Genomic DNA, 19,124 nt, shown 5'->3' with positions numbered 1-19,124 from the left:
TGGAGTCCTCGCTGTCTCATCTAAACAAACTAAATTTGAAATAAAAACATGAATGACTGGTGTTTCCACACTACAGGGCTGACCTAACAGATTCTAGGTTTAGGAAGCAATTGCACTTCTCTGTAACTGAACTAGTGAAGGTGACAAGCTACTTGGTCTCTATGCAGAAAGAGAGAAGAGACAGAATGATGTGCACATTCTGCAAGCAGGCTCAGAAATATGATTGGCACTGGCTGTAGAGGACGTTATACTGTCATTTCTCTCCTCCGATCAAAAGCAGTGAATGTTTGCTTTTCTATAGCTATTGAGACACAGAGGAGACTCAGGAGATTAAGTATAACTGGTGAAAAGCAGAAACAACCACTGTTCTTGTTGAGTTGTGGGTTTTCCCTTCCCTCTCACAGTAAAAGATAACAAAATACAGTTCAGTATGGATGCTAAATACTGGCTAGAAATACAGTTTGGAATAATATTCAAAGTGAAATGAAGACAGTCAGATCTAATAATTGCTGCCTCTTAGAACTATTCAATATGGAACTTGATGTTTAGTTTTAAACAAGATTTCAAAATTGGAAAGATTTTCTATTTTAATTTTTTAATAAGAGGTTTAAATCTTTGAAAAGTGAAAATAAACCAGGAGATTAAAAGCTGAAAATATGAATAAAACCCACAAAACTTATTTTATGTTATATATATTTAGGATGTTAAATCTGCCTTTTATTTCTGTTTTGCTGGGAGTATTTTTCAGGACTGCTTAAAACATTTGAAGATGTATTTATATGGCTATTTTGTAATATTTTTTTCACCATTTAATTTAATGTAATACTTTAAATTGATAAATACAATTTATATAAATTATACATGCACATAGACACAGATAAGGCCTAAAAACAACATATAAATGAAAAATCAAATGGGTATGTAACAAGTAAATGATAAATGTTAATCATAAATGGACAAAGTAGGCTAGGCCAAGAAAGGAAAAATATTTAACAAATGAAAACAAGAATGAAAAATAGTTGCAGATGCACCCTATCTCCTCCATGTCTTTTTTGGTCTGCATGTTGCCTATTCAAAATTGTTAGCTGGCTGTCTATATAAACAAATAATTTATAATAATTTTCAAAAAACAATTATTCCTCAGTTTTCTTCCTTTCATCCTCTGTTCCTAAAATTTATCCATATATCATTTATTGAACTGTGTACAAAATTGTAGATGTGATTGATGATAAAGGAAAAATGTAGAGTGACATCCTTAAGAAGTTTCTGTAGCTTGAAATGGAATTACCTATTTTTCAGATAGGGAATTTGGCAATTGGTAGAATCCTTCAATCTGGAGGAACATTTTAAGGATGGACACTTGATTAGTGACTTTTGTCATGGCTCCACAAACCAGCTGCTTTTTTTATTTCCCACCACCACCACAGCAAATAAGTTCATAAATCTATCGGAATTAGTAGCTTCCTCCGTGGAACATCTTCTACAGTGTTGAATTAAAAGGCTGATGGACCAGTATGACTGCAAAGTGAAACCAAAATCAATAACAGGACACAAAGTATAGGTAACACTTGGCCTCAGCAGTAAGCTCAGTTACTTCTCTCGTATCCCTGTGCAGCCTCTCAGTTTGATTACTGACTCCTTTTCCCATGCATGAATGACTAAATTACAACTTGATATAGAGACCACATTTGACAGTTTGCAAGCGAATTTATTACTCATGGAAAAAATTCATCAGTCCAATTCCTCTTTGAAATAACTAATAATTCAAGTGTCTGACATCAGAACCATCTGACCCAATATAATCTTGTTGAGATCATAGCCCTGAACTATTAAATTGTAATTTATCTCTAGTCAACACAGAGCACTGATTACTGCAACTTGCAGGAGAGTCTGAGGGAATATGGAAAGTAATTGTAAAATAAACAAATACTTTTTATCATTCCAACTTAAATATATGTGTTTAAACAGGGGTGGAACAAATATGCACAATGAGAAGGAAATTCCTACTGTTATTTCAGGAATGCTCTAAAACTATTACTTACGGTGTTAATGTGGACGTAGACCAGTTTAGATAGGATATTAACTATTGCGCTCTAGTTTGTTCTTTTCTTTAATGTTTTAAGTTAATTTGGTATTCTTGAAAGGTGCTTTACATCCCTGGGGACTGAAGTCCTCTTTTTATTCACAGAATAATTAGACTACTGACAGTAGCATCGTAAATTATTCACATTATCCTGACAAAGTATTTATAAACCTGATCTGGAGGAACCAACTCTCAGTGTGAGAGGTGAAATTAGTTTTTATGCTTGATAATTAATCACTTAGTTTTTATATAGCTCTTTTATTTCTTTATATTTGTTAAGTATTTAAGTAGAAAATTTGAAATTGACATTTCAAAAGGTCAGTGAAAAACATGAAATTAAAACCTCCAATCTCTTTTTTTGTTGCTTACTGAGCATGCACTTTGAAATGCCAGGAGAAAAGTGTATGTGTTTGCATGACTTATTTCATGAGGTAGGGCCTGGCTGGAGCCAGCTGGTTTGTTCTTGGGAAAAAGCAGCAACCATGCTCTTATAGCCGTGGCTGTGACAGTGATGTGTGGCATTGAAAGGGCTACAATATCAACTTGTTTAGCTTGTCAAAGGCATCCTGGAACTGCTATAATGTATACATAATTTCCATAAAACTGTAGGGTCCCAGCTGGCATCTTCTCTAGTAGTTTCAGTAGAATGAATAAATGAATAGTGAGTTGGATGGAAAAGATGGATTCTGAACCCCAAACTCCTGGGCTGCAACATGTGACCTGGGTAGGTAGGCAGGGGTGACCTGATGGATCTACTGGTACATAAAACCTTAGATAGTGAATACATGTTATGTACTTTGGCATTTATTATAGCAGGCACTTGGTTATACAGATGTTACGGTTGCAAAATAGGTTTCAGAGTAGCAGCCGTGTTAGTCTGTATTCGCAAAAAGAAAAGGAGTACTTGTGGCACCTTAGAGACTAACAAATTTATTAGAGCATAAGCTTTCGTGAGCTACAGCTCACTTCATCGGATGCATTTGGTGGAAAAAACAGAGGAGAGATTTATATACACACACACAGAGAACATGAAACAATGGGTTTATCATACACACTGTAAGGAGAGAGACAGACCAGTCCTTGCTTACAGACAGCCCCCCAATCTGAAGCAAATACTCACCAGCAACCACACACCACACAACAGAACCACTAACCCAGGAACCTATCCTTGCAACAAAGCCCGTTGCCAACTCTGTCCACATATCTATTCAGGGGATACCATCATAGGGCCTAATCACATCAGCCACACTATCAGAGGCTCGTTCACCTGCGCATCTACCAATGTGATATATGCCATCATGTGCCAGCAATGCCCCTCTGCCATGTACATTGGCCAAACTGGACAGTCTCTACGTAAAAGAATGAATGGACACAAATCAGACGTCAAGAATTATAACATTCAAAAACCAGTGGAGAACACTTCAATCTCTCTGGTCACTCGATCACAGACCTAAGAGTGGCTATACTTCAACAAAAAGCTTCAAAAACAGACTCCAACGAGAGACTGCTGAATTGGAATTAATTTGCAAACTAGATACAATTAACTTAGGCTTGAATAGAGACTGGGAATGGATGAGTCATTACACAAAGTAAAACTATTTCCCCATGTTTCAGAGTAGCAGCCGTGTTAGTCTGTATTCGCAAAAAGAAAAGGAGTACTTGTGGCACCTTAGAGACTAACAAATTTATTAGAGCATAAGCTTTCGTGAGCTACAGCTCATGATGAAGTGAGCTGTAGCTCACGAAAGCTTATGCTCTAATAAATTTGTTAGTCTCTAAGGTGCCACAAGTACTCCTTTCATATTTAACACCCCCACTGTTCCTCTGATATTCTTGTTAACTGCTGGAATTAGCCTACCTGCTTGTCACCATGAAAGGTTTTCCTCCTTCCCCCCCCTGCTGTTGGTGATAGCTTATCTTAAGTGATCACTCTCCTTACAGTGTGTATGATAAACCCATTGTTTCATGTTCTCTGTGTGTGTGTATATAAATCTCTCCTCGGTTGCAGAATAGTTTCATTAGAACACTTTCCCTTCCTCCCTCACTAATAACTTTCAAAAATATTCACCATTTTAGTTGAAATTTTTCAGACTTGATCTGTTCTAAAAGGAATATTATTTCCCCAGGAAGTCTAAGCAAGAGCCATTCATTCATTTCCAAGTACAGCAAGAACAAAAAGCAAACAACAGAAGAACACTTTTCCCATTTAAAAAAGTTTGCAACCACACTTTCTTTAAAAAGAAAAGAAAAAAAAAGAGGACTATAGCAATTATAGTTGAAATATGAAACTTGACATGTATACAGATCCTCCTGAGGACTAGTTAAATGTCAGTTGAATGTATTAACAGTTGTTATTAATAGGTACTATAGAATATTGGATGCGCAAGTGGCAAATTAATACAGCTGCAGCTATCTTTAAAAAAAACGGAGTTCTAGAAGTTGGGTACGGATCTTGATACCTTGATGGTATTATTAACACTAGCTTTTTCAATGTAATTACATTAAGGGGGAGAGAAGGTTCCATTTAAGTTTATTGATTACGTAATAATAAAGGGACACTGTCAACTTGAAATCAGTTTTTTAAAAAGCTAAAAGCCATACCATACCTGGCCCTTAAGTCGCCCTGCTAATTTTTAAAATAATTTTTTTTTAAAGTTTCTCTCTCAGCTGTTGCTGTGTGAAAGATCCACATAACAACACAAGAAGCCAGCTGAATGAAACTGAAAACAAAATATAATCAAATGCAGAAAGAAAAACATTAAAAAAAAGAGAATATTTTCTTTAACCTCTGTTATTGTAACAGTCACAAAGGTAAAAAAAAAGGTCAGAAATCTGATTTAAGTTAATGCTGTTGCTTTAACATTTTTGTTAATCAGTATTTATCTATAAACTTAATGCGCAAAAGTCTCTGAAATACCCTCTCCATGCTCTTGGCAACTGTGTTTACTCACATTGCCACCAGGTGCCAAGCTACAAGGTTACTTTCTGAACACTACCACTAATAAGATGACATGATTATAATATTTAATGTCACCAGTATACATAGTAGACACTGACAATTTAAGTGTATTCTGCTTTTATATGTCTACATTTGGTAACACACCAGTAAGACAGGTGACTCAAGAGTCAAAGCCCGTTATTCACCATCTGTACAAACCATGAGCTAACTGTATCAACAACATGCAAATCAAGACTTGCTCCTGTACACTGTCTTAAAAAATGCAAATTTAAACAGTAACCCCCTGTATTAAGCTAAATTTCATACTTCGTTTTCTACAGAAATAAGTCCTTTCCCCCTCTTTATTCCTATCATAGAAAAGTGTCATATTAACTTTTTCCAATACTTAAAACTCATCTGTTAAATCTCCCCTTTAAAAGCATTTGAAGTGTACTTTAAATATAAATATACTGTAATTTTCAAACACTTGAGTAAAGTTTCATTAATACTTCTGATCTGAATGCATTGCTGAGAAGAGCAGGTTTTAGCTCTGTACATCAATCACTTTTAACAACCAGGTAACTGATGATGCTTTTTGATGTGATTCCCAATGATTCTAGTAATCAGAGTCAGGTAGATTTAGGAGATTTTCAGATAAGTCACCAACAGGATGAAGATTACATCACTCCAGGGTGAATTCTGCTCCAAAAATTAAAAATTCTGTGCACAATATTTGAAAATGCTGCATATTTTATTTGTCAAAACAACACAATATAATCACGCCAGTTTCAGTTATTTTGGTAATTTATTTCAGAATACCTGGCAACAATGTCGTCTGTAACAATACAGACAACAAAAAAGAGTCAGGAAATGTTTTTTGACAAACAAATTCCTTACTAGGCATATTAATACAGAACTCTGACTATAATTCATTTAAACTACAATACAGAATTGTACTTTCTGGACCCCTCAGAAGCAGTGCAAAGGCTTGGGGGGAGTCAGGGGTAACGAATGAACTGAGGGACAGGAAAGTAATTGCTGGAAGGAGTTTGGGTGTGAACTTGGAGGGTTGTTGGATGTGGGTGGGAGAAGTATAGAATAGGTTTTTCTTGGGCAGGGAGGGATTGTTAGGGAGCCTCCACCATACAAACCTTGGCTGACCCTTAGCCTCTCTCATTCAGTCAGGCACATCTGCCCCTGTCCACATGTGTCCCTGCACCCAGGGGTGCCAGACGCTTCCCAAACGTGGGGGGATTGGGGACCCCACGCCCCTTGAGGCCCTGCCCCCGTCCCCTTAAGGCCCTGCCCTTGCCCCCTTCTCCCTCCCAAAAGCCCCTACCCGGTCAAGCCGGAAGCCAGAATAGGGCCAGGGAGCCTGCTCCTCCCATCTAGGGTGGGCCAAAAGCAGGGCCCACACCCAGGGCAGGTGGAGGGACCAAGGCTCCCCACAGCTGCCTATTCGGCTCCAGATGGGGGTGGGGTGGCCTTGGAGCCGCAGCCTGGCCATGATAAGAGCCGTGCGGGCAGCTGTGGGGAGACGCCATGGACCATCCACCTCCCGGGGGGGGGGGTGGGCGAGCAGCCCCTGGGGAGGTGGATGGTCTGCAGCTCCCCATAGTGCCCGCAGCGCAGCTCTTTCTGTGGCTGGGCTGCGGCTTTGAGGTGTTCCCCACCCACAGCCAGAGCTGTGTGGGCAGCTGTGGGGAGCCGTGGACCCTCCACTTGCCCTGAGCCAGGCAGGGACACAGGGTGGGGGCTGCTCTCAGCACCCCTGCACAGCAGGCAGGTGGAGGATATGTGCGCGGGGCTCCCGCAACTACCCGGGCTCCCTGGCTGGGCTGCATGCTGGCCTGGCTGGGCCTCGGGGGGAAGACCGCAGGCCCAGCCCCAGAGAAAAGTGGGAGGGCCCTGGTCCCCCCTGCCCCATTCCATGCCCCTGCCTGCATCCCCCATCCCTATGTGTCCTTGCACCCGCACTCAGTCACCCCCCCACCCCATCACCCCCCTGAACCCATCCCCATGTATCCCTGTACCCCCTCTCCTATCCCCGTGTCCCTGCACCCCCATTCAGCCATCCCTTCCCTGTCTAGAAACCCCCTGGTGGCCCTGCACCCCCACTCAGCCCCCCTCCCCCCAGCCCCATGTGTCCATGCACCTCCCTCTCTGTCCCCATTCCCCAGTCTGTGCCTACCCCCCACTAGCCCTTCTGAACCCCAGTTTGTGATCCACAGCTGCCCCATGTGCGCCATGTTATCCATTCCCCCATATACCATGCCTCCTGATCCAGCCCCATGGGCAGGGTGCTATGAGAAAGGCAGCCTCTTTCTCTTCCCCATCCCCAGCTGCTTCCATCTGGGAGCAGCTGCTCTCTGTTCTGGTACTACAGTGTCCCCAGTGGATGAAAGGAGGAACTGCAGCACCATTCTGACAATATATTTTCTGTGGGGGAAAAAAAAAATTCTGTGCGGAGCATGAATTATGTGCATGTGTAGTGGTGCAGAACTCCCCCAGTAGTATTACATTCAGCAGGACTAACAGAGCCTTCGATAACTTGAAATAGCAAAGCTCAATGTTCATAAACAACCAACCCCATAAACTGACCAATGGCAGGATGAATCCCACTTCTAGCTCATTTCTTTTCTCTGGTTGTGTGAACAGCCCTAGCATGAAAAATAAATTCATTTTGCAATAGCCCTTCTGTATACAAACTAACTTTTTTCTTTAAAGTCCCATAACATCTATTCTCACCATACCCAGCTAGGTGCCTCAGTGTGCATGGTGCTGGATGATGTCAAAACCACCATGCAATTTTCCTGGGTCATGGAGTCAACCTCATGTATAATAGGTCTGATAAGTGGCTTTTTAATATTATATTGCGCTTTCCCCCCTAAATTTATTTTTAAAATATTTTATACGGTGTTGAATATGAAATAAATTAAAAGCTGTGCAATATAATAAAGAAAAATGCCACTTACCTAACCTCTCATAATGTAGTCTACAGAGTTCAGAGAGGTCTGTCTCTTACCAGCATGCTACATGCTGGGATGTCGGAGTAGACCAATAAACTAGTCATATGACAATGAAGAATGTCATGTAACCTAAAAAAAAAAAAAAAAAAAGAAAATATAAAGGTCTTTAAAAAATAAAAAGAAGGTAAGAATAAGCTGGTGGGTTCTTGAGGTTGTTATAATAATTAAATTATAAATTAAAAATGAATTATAAGTTATACATTTATACAACTGGGCATTCGTCATACATACATTACTGCAGTTGATATTTTAGCATTGTCATTTGTGATTCACCTTGAATAATTCTACTTTTATTAGTTTAGTGTTTTATTTTTCCTTTTAGTGAAGCAGAAAAAAGGTTTCTTCTCTAAATCAACATAGTTCCTGCAACATTTTCTTAAGTGAGCTCCATTCACAAAGAGATGTTTTGCTAAATTTGGCTATAAGTTTCCCAGTGATCAAAATAGCAAAACCAAGCAGTGTGATGACTGCATTACATTCATTTTTAATCCATCTACATCACATCTAAGGGGAAGATTTTATCAAAATAAGGTGTCAAAAACAATTAAGCGGGCTACCAAAAAAACTTTGATTGTAAATCTAAGTGTATTCTGATGTGAAGGATTCTTTGTAGTGACCCCTTAATTCCTGGGGGAATTCTGTGCATTTGAAGATGCACGTAATTCATATAAACAACAAGGAGTCCAGCGGCACTTCAAAGACTAACATATATTTGAGCATAAGCTTTTGTGGGTAAAAATCTCACTTCTTCAGATGCATGGAGTGAAAGTTACAGATGCAGACATAAATATACGGACACATGAAGAGAAGGGAGTTACTTCACAAGTGGAGAACCAGTGTTGACAGGACCAATTTGATCAGGGTGGATGTAGTCCACTCCCAACAGTAGATGAGGAGGTGTCAATTCCAGGAGAGGCAAAGCTGCTTCTGTAATTAGCCAGCCACTCCCAGTCCCTATTCAAGCCCAAATTAATGGTGTTAAATTTGCAAATGAATTTTAGTTCTGCGGTTTCTCTTCTGTTTCTGAAGTTTTTTTGTTCAAATACAGCTACTTTCAAATCTGTTATAGAATGTCCAGGAAGATTGAAGTGTTCTCCCACTGGCTTTTGTGTGTTATCATTCCTGATGTCCGATTTCTGTCCTTTTATTCTTATCCCCTGATAATGCATCTGTCCCTCATAATTTTGTTTTTTCCAAGCATAAAATACATTCTGCCCAAAAACGGATGCAGTTCTCCCTTTTGCCCAGCAGAGTCTGCTGTGGCACCAGAATAGCCAGATGGATGAACAGAGATGGCTGTTCTGGCGCCACAGCGGCCTCTGATGGGCAAAAGGCAGAATTGCAGCACTTCTTGGGCAGAATGTATTTTGTGTGTGTGTGGGGGGGGAATTCTATGGTGCCCAATGCTGCAGAATTCCCCCAGGAGTAGAAGTTTCATCACAGCACCCTGCCTGTGGAGCCAGGTTAAGACAGAGTGGGGAATACAGAGCTGTTAGGGGGTCACAGACTGGGGTTCAGAATGCGTAGTAGGGGGACAGACTGGGGCTTGGTCTCAGGAGCTAGTGGGGTGACAGCATTGAGTCTGGGGACAAGGTAGGGGGCTGCAGAGACCCATGGGGACGGGTGGGGTGGGGACAGGGGCAGATGTATCTGCTTGACTGAGAGAGGCTTGGGGTTAGTTAGGGTCTGCATGGGGGAGGCTTCCCAATTCCCTAACAATCTCCCCCCCACCCACCCCAAAAAACACCTCCTCCCACCCACACCCACCACCCTCCAGGTTCACTTCCAAGCTTCTTCCCTCTCCCTCAGTTCCTCTGTTACCCCTGACCTCCCCAAACCTTTGCAGTGCTTCTGACAGGTGCAGGAAATAAAGCTCTGTATTGTAATTTAAATGAATTACTCAAAGTTCTGTATTAATATGCCTAGTCAAAAATCTATTTGTAAAAAAAAAAAAAATTACCAGAATCTTTTTTTTGTTTTTTTTGGTTACAGACATACTTGCTGACAGATATTTTGAAATAAATTACTAAAATAATTGAAACTGGAATGTTTACATTGTGTTATTTTGACAAATAAAATATGCAGAATTTTCAAATATTATGTGCAGAATTTTAATTTTTTTGGTGCAGAAATCCCCCAGGAGTAACCCTTTGACACTAATTTATGTGTTCAAAGATGCCACAGTAAGAATTAAAATTTCATTTAGATAGTATCCCAGCCTCAAAGGCTTGTGGGTGTCTAATACAATACAATAAAAAAAACTATCAATAAAAGACAACATGGCCCAATAGCTGCAGAAGAGAGGAGTGCAGGAAGAGAAAGAAAACCATGTCTTGTCATATGCCCTAGACTGATTTTTTCCATAAAAATTATGTATTGGAAAAACAAAAATCACAAAAAGAAAAGGAGTACTTGTGGCACCTTAGAGACTAACAAATTTATTAGAGCATAAGCTTTCGTGAGCTACAGCTCACTTCATCGGATGCATTTGGTGGAAAAAACAGAGGAGAGATTTATATACACACACACAGAGAACATGAAACAATGGGTTTATCATACACACTGTAAGGAGAGTGATCACTTAAGATAAGCCATCACCAACAGCAGTGGGGGAAAGGAGGAAAACCTTTCATGGTGACAAGCAGGTAGGCTAATTCCAGCAGTTAACAAGAATATCAGAGGAACAGTGGGGGGTGGGGTGGGAGGGAGAAATACCATGGGGAAATAGTTTTACTTTGTGTAATGACTCATCCATTCCCAGTCTCTATTCAAGCCTAAGTTAATTGTATCCAGTTTGCAAATTAATTACAATTCAGCAGTCTCTCATTGGAGTCTGTTTTTGAAGCTTTTTTGTTGAAGTATAGCCACTCTTAGGTCTGTGATCGAGTGACCAGAGAGATTGAAGTGTTCTCCAACTGGTTTTTGAATGTTATAATTCTTGACGTCTGATTTGTGTCCATTCATTCTTTTACGTAGAGACTGTCCAGTTTGGCCAATGTACATGGCAGAGGGGCATTGCTGGCACATGATGGCATATATCACATTGGTAGATGCGCAGGTGAACGAGCCTCTGATAGTGTGGCTGGACACTTCACTTCCTGGACACTACGGTGCTAATAAGCGATGGTCACATAAACACCACCCTATATCGGAAACCTACTGACCGCTATTCCTACCTACATGCCTCTAACTTTCATCCAGATCATACCACTCGATCCATTGTCTACAGCCAAGCGCTACGATATAACCGCATTTGCTCCAACCCCTCAGACAGAGACAAACACCTACAAGATCTCTATCATGCATTCCTACAACTACAATACCCACCTGCTGAAGTGAAGAAACAGATTGACAGAGCCAGAAGAGTACCCAGAAGTCACCTACTACAGGACAGGCCCAACAAAGAAAACAACAGAACGCCACTAGCCATCACCTTCAGCCCCCAACTAAAACCTCTCCAACGCATCATCAAGGATCTACAACCTATCCTGAAGGACGAGCCATCGCTCTCTCAGATCTTGGGAGACAGACCAGTCCTTGCTTACAGACAGCCCCCCAATCTGAAGCAAATACTCACCAGCAACCACACACCACACAACAGAACCACTAACCCAGGAACCTATCCTTGCAACAAAGCCCGTTGCCAACTCTGTCCACATATCTATTCAGGGGATACCATCATAGGGCCTAATCACATCAGCCACACTATCAGAGGCTCGTTCACCTGCGCATCTACCAATGTGATATATGCCATCATGTGCCAGCAATGCCCCTCTGCCATGTACATTGGCCAAACTGGACAGTCTCTACGTAAAAGAATGAATGGACACAAATCAGACGTCAAGAATTATAACATTCAAAAACCAGTTGGAGAACACTTCAATCTCTCTGGTCACTCGATCACAGACCTAAGAGTGGCTATCCTTCAACAAAAAAGCTTCAAAAACAGACTCCAACGAGAGACTGCTGAATTGTAATTAATTTGCAAACTGGATACAATTAACTTAGGCTTGAATAGAGACTGGGAATGGATGAGTCATTACACAAAGTAAAACTATTTCCCCATGGTATTTCTCCCTCCCACCCCACCCCCCACTGTTCCTCTGATATTCTTAAAAAGAAAAGGAGTACCGGTGGCACCTTAGAGACTAACAATTTTATTAGAGCATAAGCTTTCGTGAGCTACAGCTCACTTCATCGGATGCATTTGGTGTGCTGTAGCTCACGAAAGCTTATGCTCTAATAAATTTGTTAGTCTCTAAGGTGCCACCGGTACTCCTTTTCTTTTTGCGAATACAGACTAACATGGCTGCTACTCTGAAACCTCTGATATTCTTGTTAACTGCTGGAATTAGCCTACCTGCTTGTCATCATGAAAGGTTTTCCTCCTTTCCCCCCCCTGCTGTTGGTGATGGCTTATCTTAAGTGATCACTCTCCTTACAGTGTGTATGATAAACCCATTGTTTCATGTTCTCTGTGTGTGTGTATATAAATCTCTCCTCTGTTTTTTCCACCAAATGCATCCGATGAAGTGAGCTGTAGCTCACGAAAGCTTATGCTCTAATAAATTTGTTAGTCTCTAAGGTGCCACAAGTACTCCTTTTCTTTTTGCGAATACAGACTAACACGGCTGCTACTCTGAAACAAAAATCACAGAATATGATATTCAACCATCTTGACAAACATGTATATGAAGTAACATTGAAAAACGTAATGTGCAGTATCGTTAGTGCTATAAAAACAAAGCTGTTGGGAGATCTGATTCAAGTTTGCCTTCTTAAGTATAGTCAAACCATCCTTTAATTGTATTCAATAGTTGTGCTCCACAGGCCTCTAAAGCCCAAGACATCATTTGGCAAGATGTTAAAAGCTACTACATTCCTTCCATCCATATTCTAACTTTGCTATAACCTGTTAGTTCCAACAAGGCAGGTCTGTCTGTCTTGTCTATTTCAATACTGTTCATGGGAACAAGAACAAAAATTAAGCAATCAGCAATTGTAAACAATGTTATTGGGCAGAAAGAACCTCAAGGATCCAAAGATGTCATTGCACATCACACCAGCAGTCCCTGACTCTTTTTTTCATTTACACCAGCTGAAAACCTGGCTTCAATTGCCACTTAAATGGTAGAATTATGTTACTATTTCTATATCACATTACTTTTCGGTTTCCATCTTACATCTCTATATACTGTATTTTTAACAGATTTATCCACTCTCTAAACGCTCTGTGGTGTGAAGTCAGTTTTTTATTACTAGTTATTTTTGCTAAAGTACAAGCCAGAGGAATAACCAAGACAAGGTTTTAGTCTGCTAAGTAATTCTACAGAAATCCACATCAGTATTTCAGAATAAAACATTTTCCAGCATAAAGAAAAAGAATCACCATCTTGCTGCCATGTCCAACCAGGATGCAAATTCTTTCTACATTTTTCACTTCTAATGAACAGTGGGGAAATCTATTAACTGTTATACATAGTCACAAATTCCCTTAGAATAATTTGCTGTAGATCTGGGGCATAATCTGTGGCATACCCAATGACATCACTGGGAGCTAATGTTCCCTCTAATTTTTGACAGGCTGGGTGGGCAAAAAAAATTTTCTGTGCAAATTTTTGACAGGCCATATGTGCAAAAAATTTCTTCTGTGCAAATTGTGCTTCTGTGCAAATTTTTGTGTGCACGGTGTTTTGCCATGTGCGTGGGGTTTAGGATCTGTGTGCACGTGCACAGCCTAGTGGGAACAGTGCTGGGAGCAGGAGCAGATCTCAAAACTAAGCAAACATGAAAGCAGCTTGTTTCTTCCCTGGTCACAGAAGAACTACAATTGTCAGTTAAACAAAGTCTAGAACTAATGTATTAGTTAAAAACAAATCAGGATGAACTCTTAGAAAAAGTTTAGTCTAAAAGACATTTCTTTAAAACAAAAACAACCAACCTTTCCCCCCCCCATCACAAATACTTAGTAGTTACATAATACATCTTCACAAACATTTATTAAGCCTTAATGCACCCCGTGAAATAGGTATGGAAAGTGTTATCCCCATTTTACAAAGACAGCAACTGAGACAGAGTACAAATGACTTGTTCATCATCACAGAAGTCTGGTAAAGCTGAGATGAAAACTTGGGTGATCAGACTTTCCGTCCTTCTTTTGACTACATCACCTGGCATAAATAAGTGTATCCAATACAATCATTTCAAGTAGCAAGAGCTTCCACTGGGGGGAGAGGGAGGAATTCGGTGGCAGGGAAATTGCATCAGCTTGAGATCCATAACACTAGCTTAATTTTATCAAAGCTAGTTAAGTGGTTTTCTTCTCCAAAGGATGAATACTTTCCACTATTATGTTCTTCACATTTATTTTTTAGCAATGATAATTGTGTTCTGTGCATCTATTATTTTATGTTGGCATTTAGCATAGGTTGCTTCAGGAATATGACCAATGGGTGTATATGGATTCCAGAATTCCTATATAAAAAGACAGAGACTGTGCCATGGGCCACCTGAGCCACTGGGGGAGAAGGTGGGAGGGGAATAAAACAGAGAAACAAGAGACATGTTAAATGGAAAAATTATTACCAAAAAACAAACACAGAACTACTTTACCAATTTCTTGACTGCAGCAGGGAGGGCCTTGAAAGAAATACATTCAGACGAGGAAGGACCAGAAGCAAATGATGAACTCGATTTTACAAACTGCCAAAGCCTTTGCGAATACTCAGGAAGTGGTGCAGTAAATTTAAAGCACACAGGTATTATTGCTCACCGATTCTTCCCTTTGTATAGATAAGATACATATGACTATCCAATAAGATGCATTATATTGGCCAGATTTATTGTTCAAAAATACTATTTGGAAAACGTGTCTTTGTTTAGTTGATATGGACTCCAGATTAAATAAAACCAACCAGGAAGTCATTATCTGCTGTAATTTTTCAAGATTTGGTTTTAGAAAATGATGACTAAAAACAGAGAAAATGTCCAGGTAGGTTTCTTTAAAGTCACTTAGAATTCATGTGGTGTTCATGCTTTCCTCTTATATCACTATATATTTATGCTTTCTTTGGTTAACTTCTTGGTGGCCCATAGAAGGGAGGCAAAGTAGCCTGTGTGGCTACACACTATGGGAAAGATAGAATGCAAACAGTAATTGACACTGCTTAATTTTTTTCCTGGAACTTTCTTTTACATATAAATTTCACTGCTAATTAATCCACTGATTTATCCCTAAATGTATGCAGTCACAATCCAAATAAAACTTCCCTCCCCACCCCCGAAGTTACTGTTTGCTAATATAACTACAAATAAATGTGGATGAGTAAAAAACAACAACCAGAAACCAAAAATCTGAATTCAACTCAAAGTGGACTATGATTTCTATAAGATGTGCACTTCTAAAAAAAGATTACAAACTTCAGTTTGCAACAGTATTCTGTAGTGTTTTTATTATGAATACGTGTTTTCTACAACATGGGTTTTGGAAACAGCATCTCAGCACGATTATAAGCACAGGTTTCTGAACATAACAGAACATAGGAATATTGATGTCAAATGTGTCTTCATGTCAGACTCCTCTTCTCAAGGTCTGAATCTCCCCAAGTATGTTGCTGCCCTGTTAGGTCCACAAACAATATAAATGTGGCCTGAAGACATAAGCTGGGAAAAACTGCCAACTGGATTGAGGCAGATTTGGCTTTATCAAGTCTTATAGGCCTTTGTCTCTTAGAGCAGTGTTCTCTGAACCTGAGTTCTTGGGTCTGTTTTCTAAAACTTGACTTAAGGAATAATAAGATTCTGCTTTCCTAAAGAGAAGAAAGGGGAGCAGACTACTTCAACAACCGTGTCCACTAATAGTACAGTAACTCCTCGCTTACGTTGTAGTTATGTTCCTGAAAAATGCGACTTTAAGTGAAATGACGTTAAGTGAATCCAATTTCCCCATAAGAATTAATGTAAATGGGGGGGTTAGGTTCCTGGGAAATTTTTTTCACCAGACAAAAAAACCGTAGATATATATCTACACACACACACACACACACACACACACACACACACACACACAATATAAGTTTTAAACAAACAATTTAATACTGTACACAGCAATGATGACTGTGAAGCTTGGTTGAGGTGCTGAAGTTAGAGGGTGGAAGAGGGTGGGATATTTCCCAGGGAATGCCTTGCTGCTAAATGATGAACTAGCATTCGGCTGAGCCCTCAAGAGTTAACACATTGTTGTTAACGTAGCCTCACACTACAAGACAGCATGAATGGAGGGAGGGGAGACAGCATGGTAGACAGAGACAGAGACACACACCCTGTGTGTGGGAGAGAGAGAGAGAGAGAGAGAGGAGCATTGTCCCTTTAAGTACGTTGACACCACATTCTTAGTACATTGCCTTAAAAAGATCAGGAAGTTGAGACAGCAGCTGCGGCCAGCTCTCTCCCTCCTGAGCCCTGTAATGTCTCCCCCCTGCTCTATATGGAGAAGGAGTAAACGGGAGGGCAGGAGTAGGAGGGAGGGGGACACCCTGACATTAGTCCACCTCTTCTCCCCTCCCCTGCACAGCAAGCAGGAGGCCCCCAGGACCAGCTCCAAGGCAGAGGGCAGGAGCAGCACATGGCAATGGGGGGAGGGACAGCTGAACTGTCAGCAATTGGTAGGCTGTTGGGCAGCTGCTGCACAGAGAACTTAGGGGAGCGGGGAGCTGATAGGGGGCTGCCGGTCCACCCTGGTTCCTAGCCCCCACCAGCTAGCTCCAATGGACTGCTCTGCCTGCAAGCAGTGGACAAAGCAGGTGGCTGCCAAACAACGTTATAAGGGAGCATGTTCCCTAATTGATCAGCAACTTAACAACGAAACAGTGTTAACCGGGATGACTTTAAGTGAGGAGTTACTGTACTACCATTTTCCACTCTTGGGTATTGTGTTTTTTCAGGCTTGAGCTAAAATGATTAGAGGATGGAAAATTTTGGAGGAAAACAGAAAAAGAAAAGGCTGACCATACTAAGGGGCTCGGGGTGAATTAATACACAGCACAAACTGAAGAAAGAAGAAAACAATGCCAAGTCTGAGGGAAATATGTACAATGATTTAGGCGTGTGGATAGGGCAGAAAAAGTAGCTCCTTTAGGCATGCAATAATTGAAGATGCAGATTTTTCTGAGTTTGAGTAGGAGCAGAGGGATGCATTAAAGCAGATGGAATTTTCACAATTTCATTTGCATTCCACCTTTAAATTGATCAAAGGGTGAATTATGATCCCATGAAAGACAAACATAAAATTCCAGTGGACTTCTATAGGACTTGAATTTGGCCCTCCTTTCACCAGTCCACTGTTCTATTTTATTTTACTATCTGGTACAACTGCACTGATTCTTTTTTAACAAGAGGATTGCTCCCATAACAGAGATAATTTAAATGAGCTCCAATTATGTATAGCAAATTTCCTAATTTGATTTATACTGACTGGCCTGTTAATCAGTAAGCAACAATCAAGCAATATAGTGCCTGTATTACATTCATTTTTAATCTGAAGATATGATATTTAAAGGAAATTCAATTTACCAAATCAAAAGGTCAAAACCACAGTTCATCCAAATTTTTAGCTGGGACTCAACCAAATATTTATTATTATTTACTTCAAAAGCATTTTTATCTCAAGGGCTCATTGGAGTGAGTTCTCTGAATTGTTCTTAAATTATCAGGAATGCTACTGAAATGAACAATTAATGAATCTGCATAATAGCACTGGAGGTCCAAAGGTCTCTGAGCTTCTAGCAGTACAAAATACATAAATATGGGTGCTAGTAACACTGGCTTCTAATGGTGTGGGCTAAGTAGTTTAAGTATAAGATTGAAATACTAATGATCACTGAAACCACAGACTGAAATCTAGACAAGCTCTATTTAGCCTTTCCTTTTCTCAAGGAAGATAGGTGGAATTCCCTTCAGTTTATCCCATGAGGATTTTTGGATGGGGCCTTAAAAACTAAGATCCCATCTGCATTATATACATAGGAAAAATCCCATGACACATTTAATAAAAGTAAGGATTTGCTCCCAGTGACTTTGGCTAAATTATCCTCTTTCCAAAGGGCCACGAAGGTTGATATATATTTTACTCCTGAGGGAATTCTGCGCCACTGCACAATGCAGAATTTTGCAGAAATTAATGTGCGCACAGAATTTCCTCTCCCCCCCACCCAAAATGGATGGCAGAGATGTTGGCTGCTTTTAGGGGCTGCTGGACCCACCAGAGCCCAGCTCACAAATAGAAGACAAGGCTGGGGGGGGGAGGGAGCTGGAGGGTTTCCAGCAGCTGCAGTACCCAGCATGCCCAGAAGTAAGGAGGTGGGAGTGCGCAAGAAACTGCATGCAAACCTAGAACCCAGCATCAGGCTCTCTCTCTCCCTCTGGATCCCTATGCTCTAGGAAGGTAGAGGTGGGATTCTGTGGGCCAGAGGGGGGCCTTGCAGCAGGCCTCTGAGGGTATGAGTATGTGGGTTGGGGGGCCCCCCGCAGTTGGCCTCTGGGGGGGGTAGGGGGGTGAGAATGTCTAGGGGGGAGGAGTGCGGCTGGGCTCTGAGGGGGAGGGGGTTTTAGCGTCTGGGCTGGCGAGGGCCCCATGGCTGGGCTCTGGGGGGAGGGAGGGATGTGAGTATCTGCGCTGGGGGTGGGGGGCGCGTACAGCTCGGCTCTGGGTGTGTGAATGTCTGCCCCTGGCTGCGCTTGGGGGGGGAGGGATGGGGGCAGAGAAACAGGAACTGGGTTGTCATAGGGGTTTCTTTAACTCTCTACTGATGAGGAATTTTTGTGCGTGTCTGTATTGTTACAGACATATGTGTTGACCGGTATTTTGAAATAAATAACCAAAATAATTGAAACTGGTGTGATTTTATAGTGTTATTTTGAAAAATAAAATTTGCAGAATTTTAAAATATTGTATGCAGAATTTTAATTTTTTTTGGCACAGAATTCCCTCAGAAATAATATTTGTATTAAGATAAGGGGTCATATTCCTTTATGGGTTTGAATTTAATTGTGAGAATACCTAGAGCTTGGACAGGCT

General features: G+C 40.8%; 1 protein-coding gene across 19 annotated transcripts in view; it reads right to left on the bottom strand.

The window, feature by feature from the left end:
• The window catches only part of LYRM4 (LYR motif containing 4), a 209,120-nt gene that overhangs the window by 112,718 nt on the left and 77,278 nt on the right, over window positions 1-19,124 (bottom strand). For 2 of the 19 annotated variants that reach the window (XR_005290919.2, XR_005290921.2), the window contains exon 3: window positions 7,997-8,119. The exons of 13 other annotated variants lie outside the window; for them this stretch is intronic. Coding sequence is in view for 3 of the 6 variants with exons in the window: in XM_038388639.2 (XP_038244567.1) it covers window positions 1,378-1,518 (141 nt within the window). In the remaining 3 variants the exon portion in view is untranslated. Of the gene's footprint in view, window positions 1-1,055; window positions 1,519-7,996; window positions 8,120-8,947; window positions 9,005-13,284; window positions 14,568-19,124 lie in introns of those variants that run through there. 4 more of the 19 variants (XR_006279029.1, XM_038388639.2, XM_043508377.1 and 1 more) reach the window with 4 other exon arrangements.

The sequence above is a fragment of the Dermochelys coriacea genome, chromosome 2 (assembly GCF_009764565.3).
Source record: "Dermochelys coriacea isolate rDerCor1 chromosome 2, rDerCor1.pri.v4, whole genome shotgun sequence".
Lineage (NCBI taxonomy): Eukaryota > Metazoa > Chordata > Testudines > Dermochelyidae > Dermochelys > Dermochelys coriacea.
Note: the sequence above shows the minus strand (reverse complement) of the source record. Positions and strands in the feature narration are given on the sequence as shown.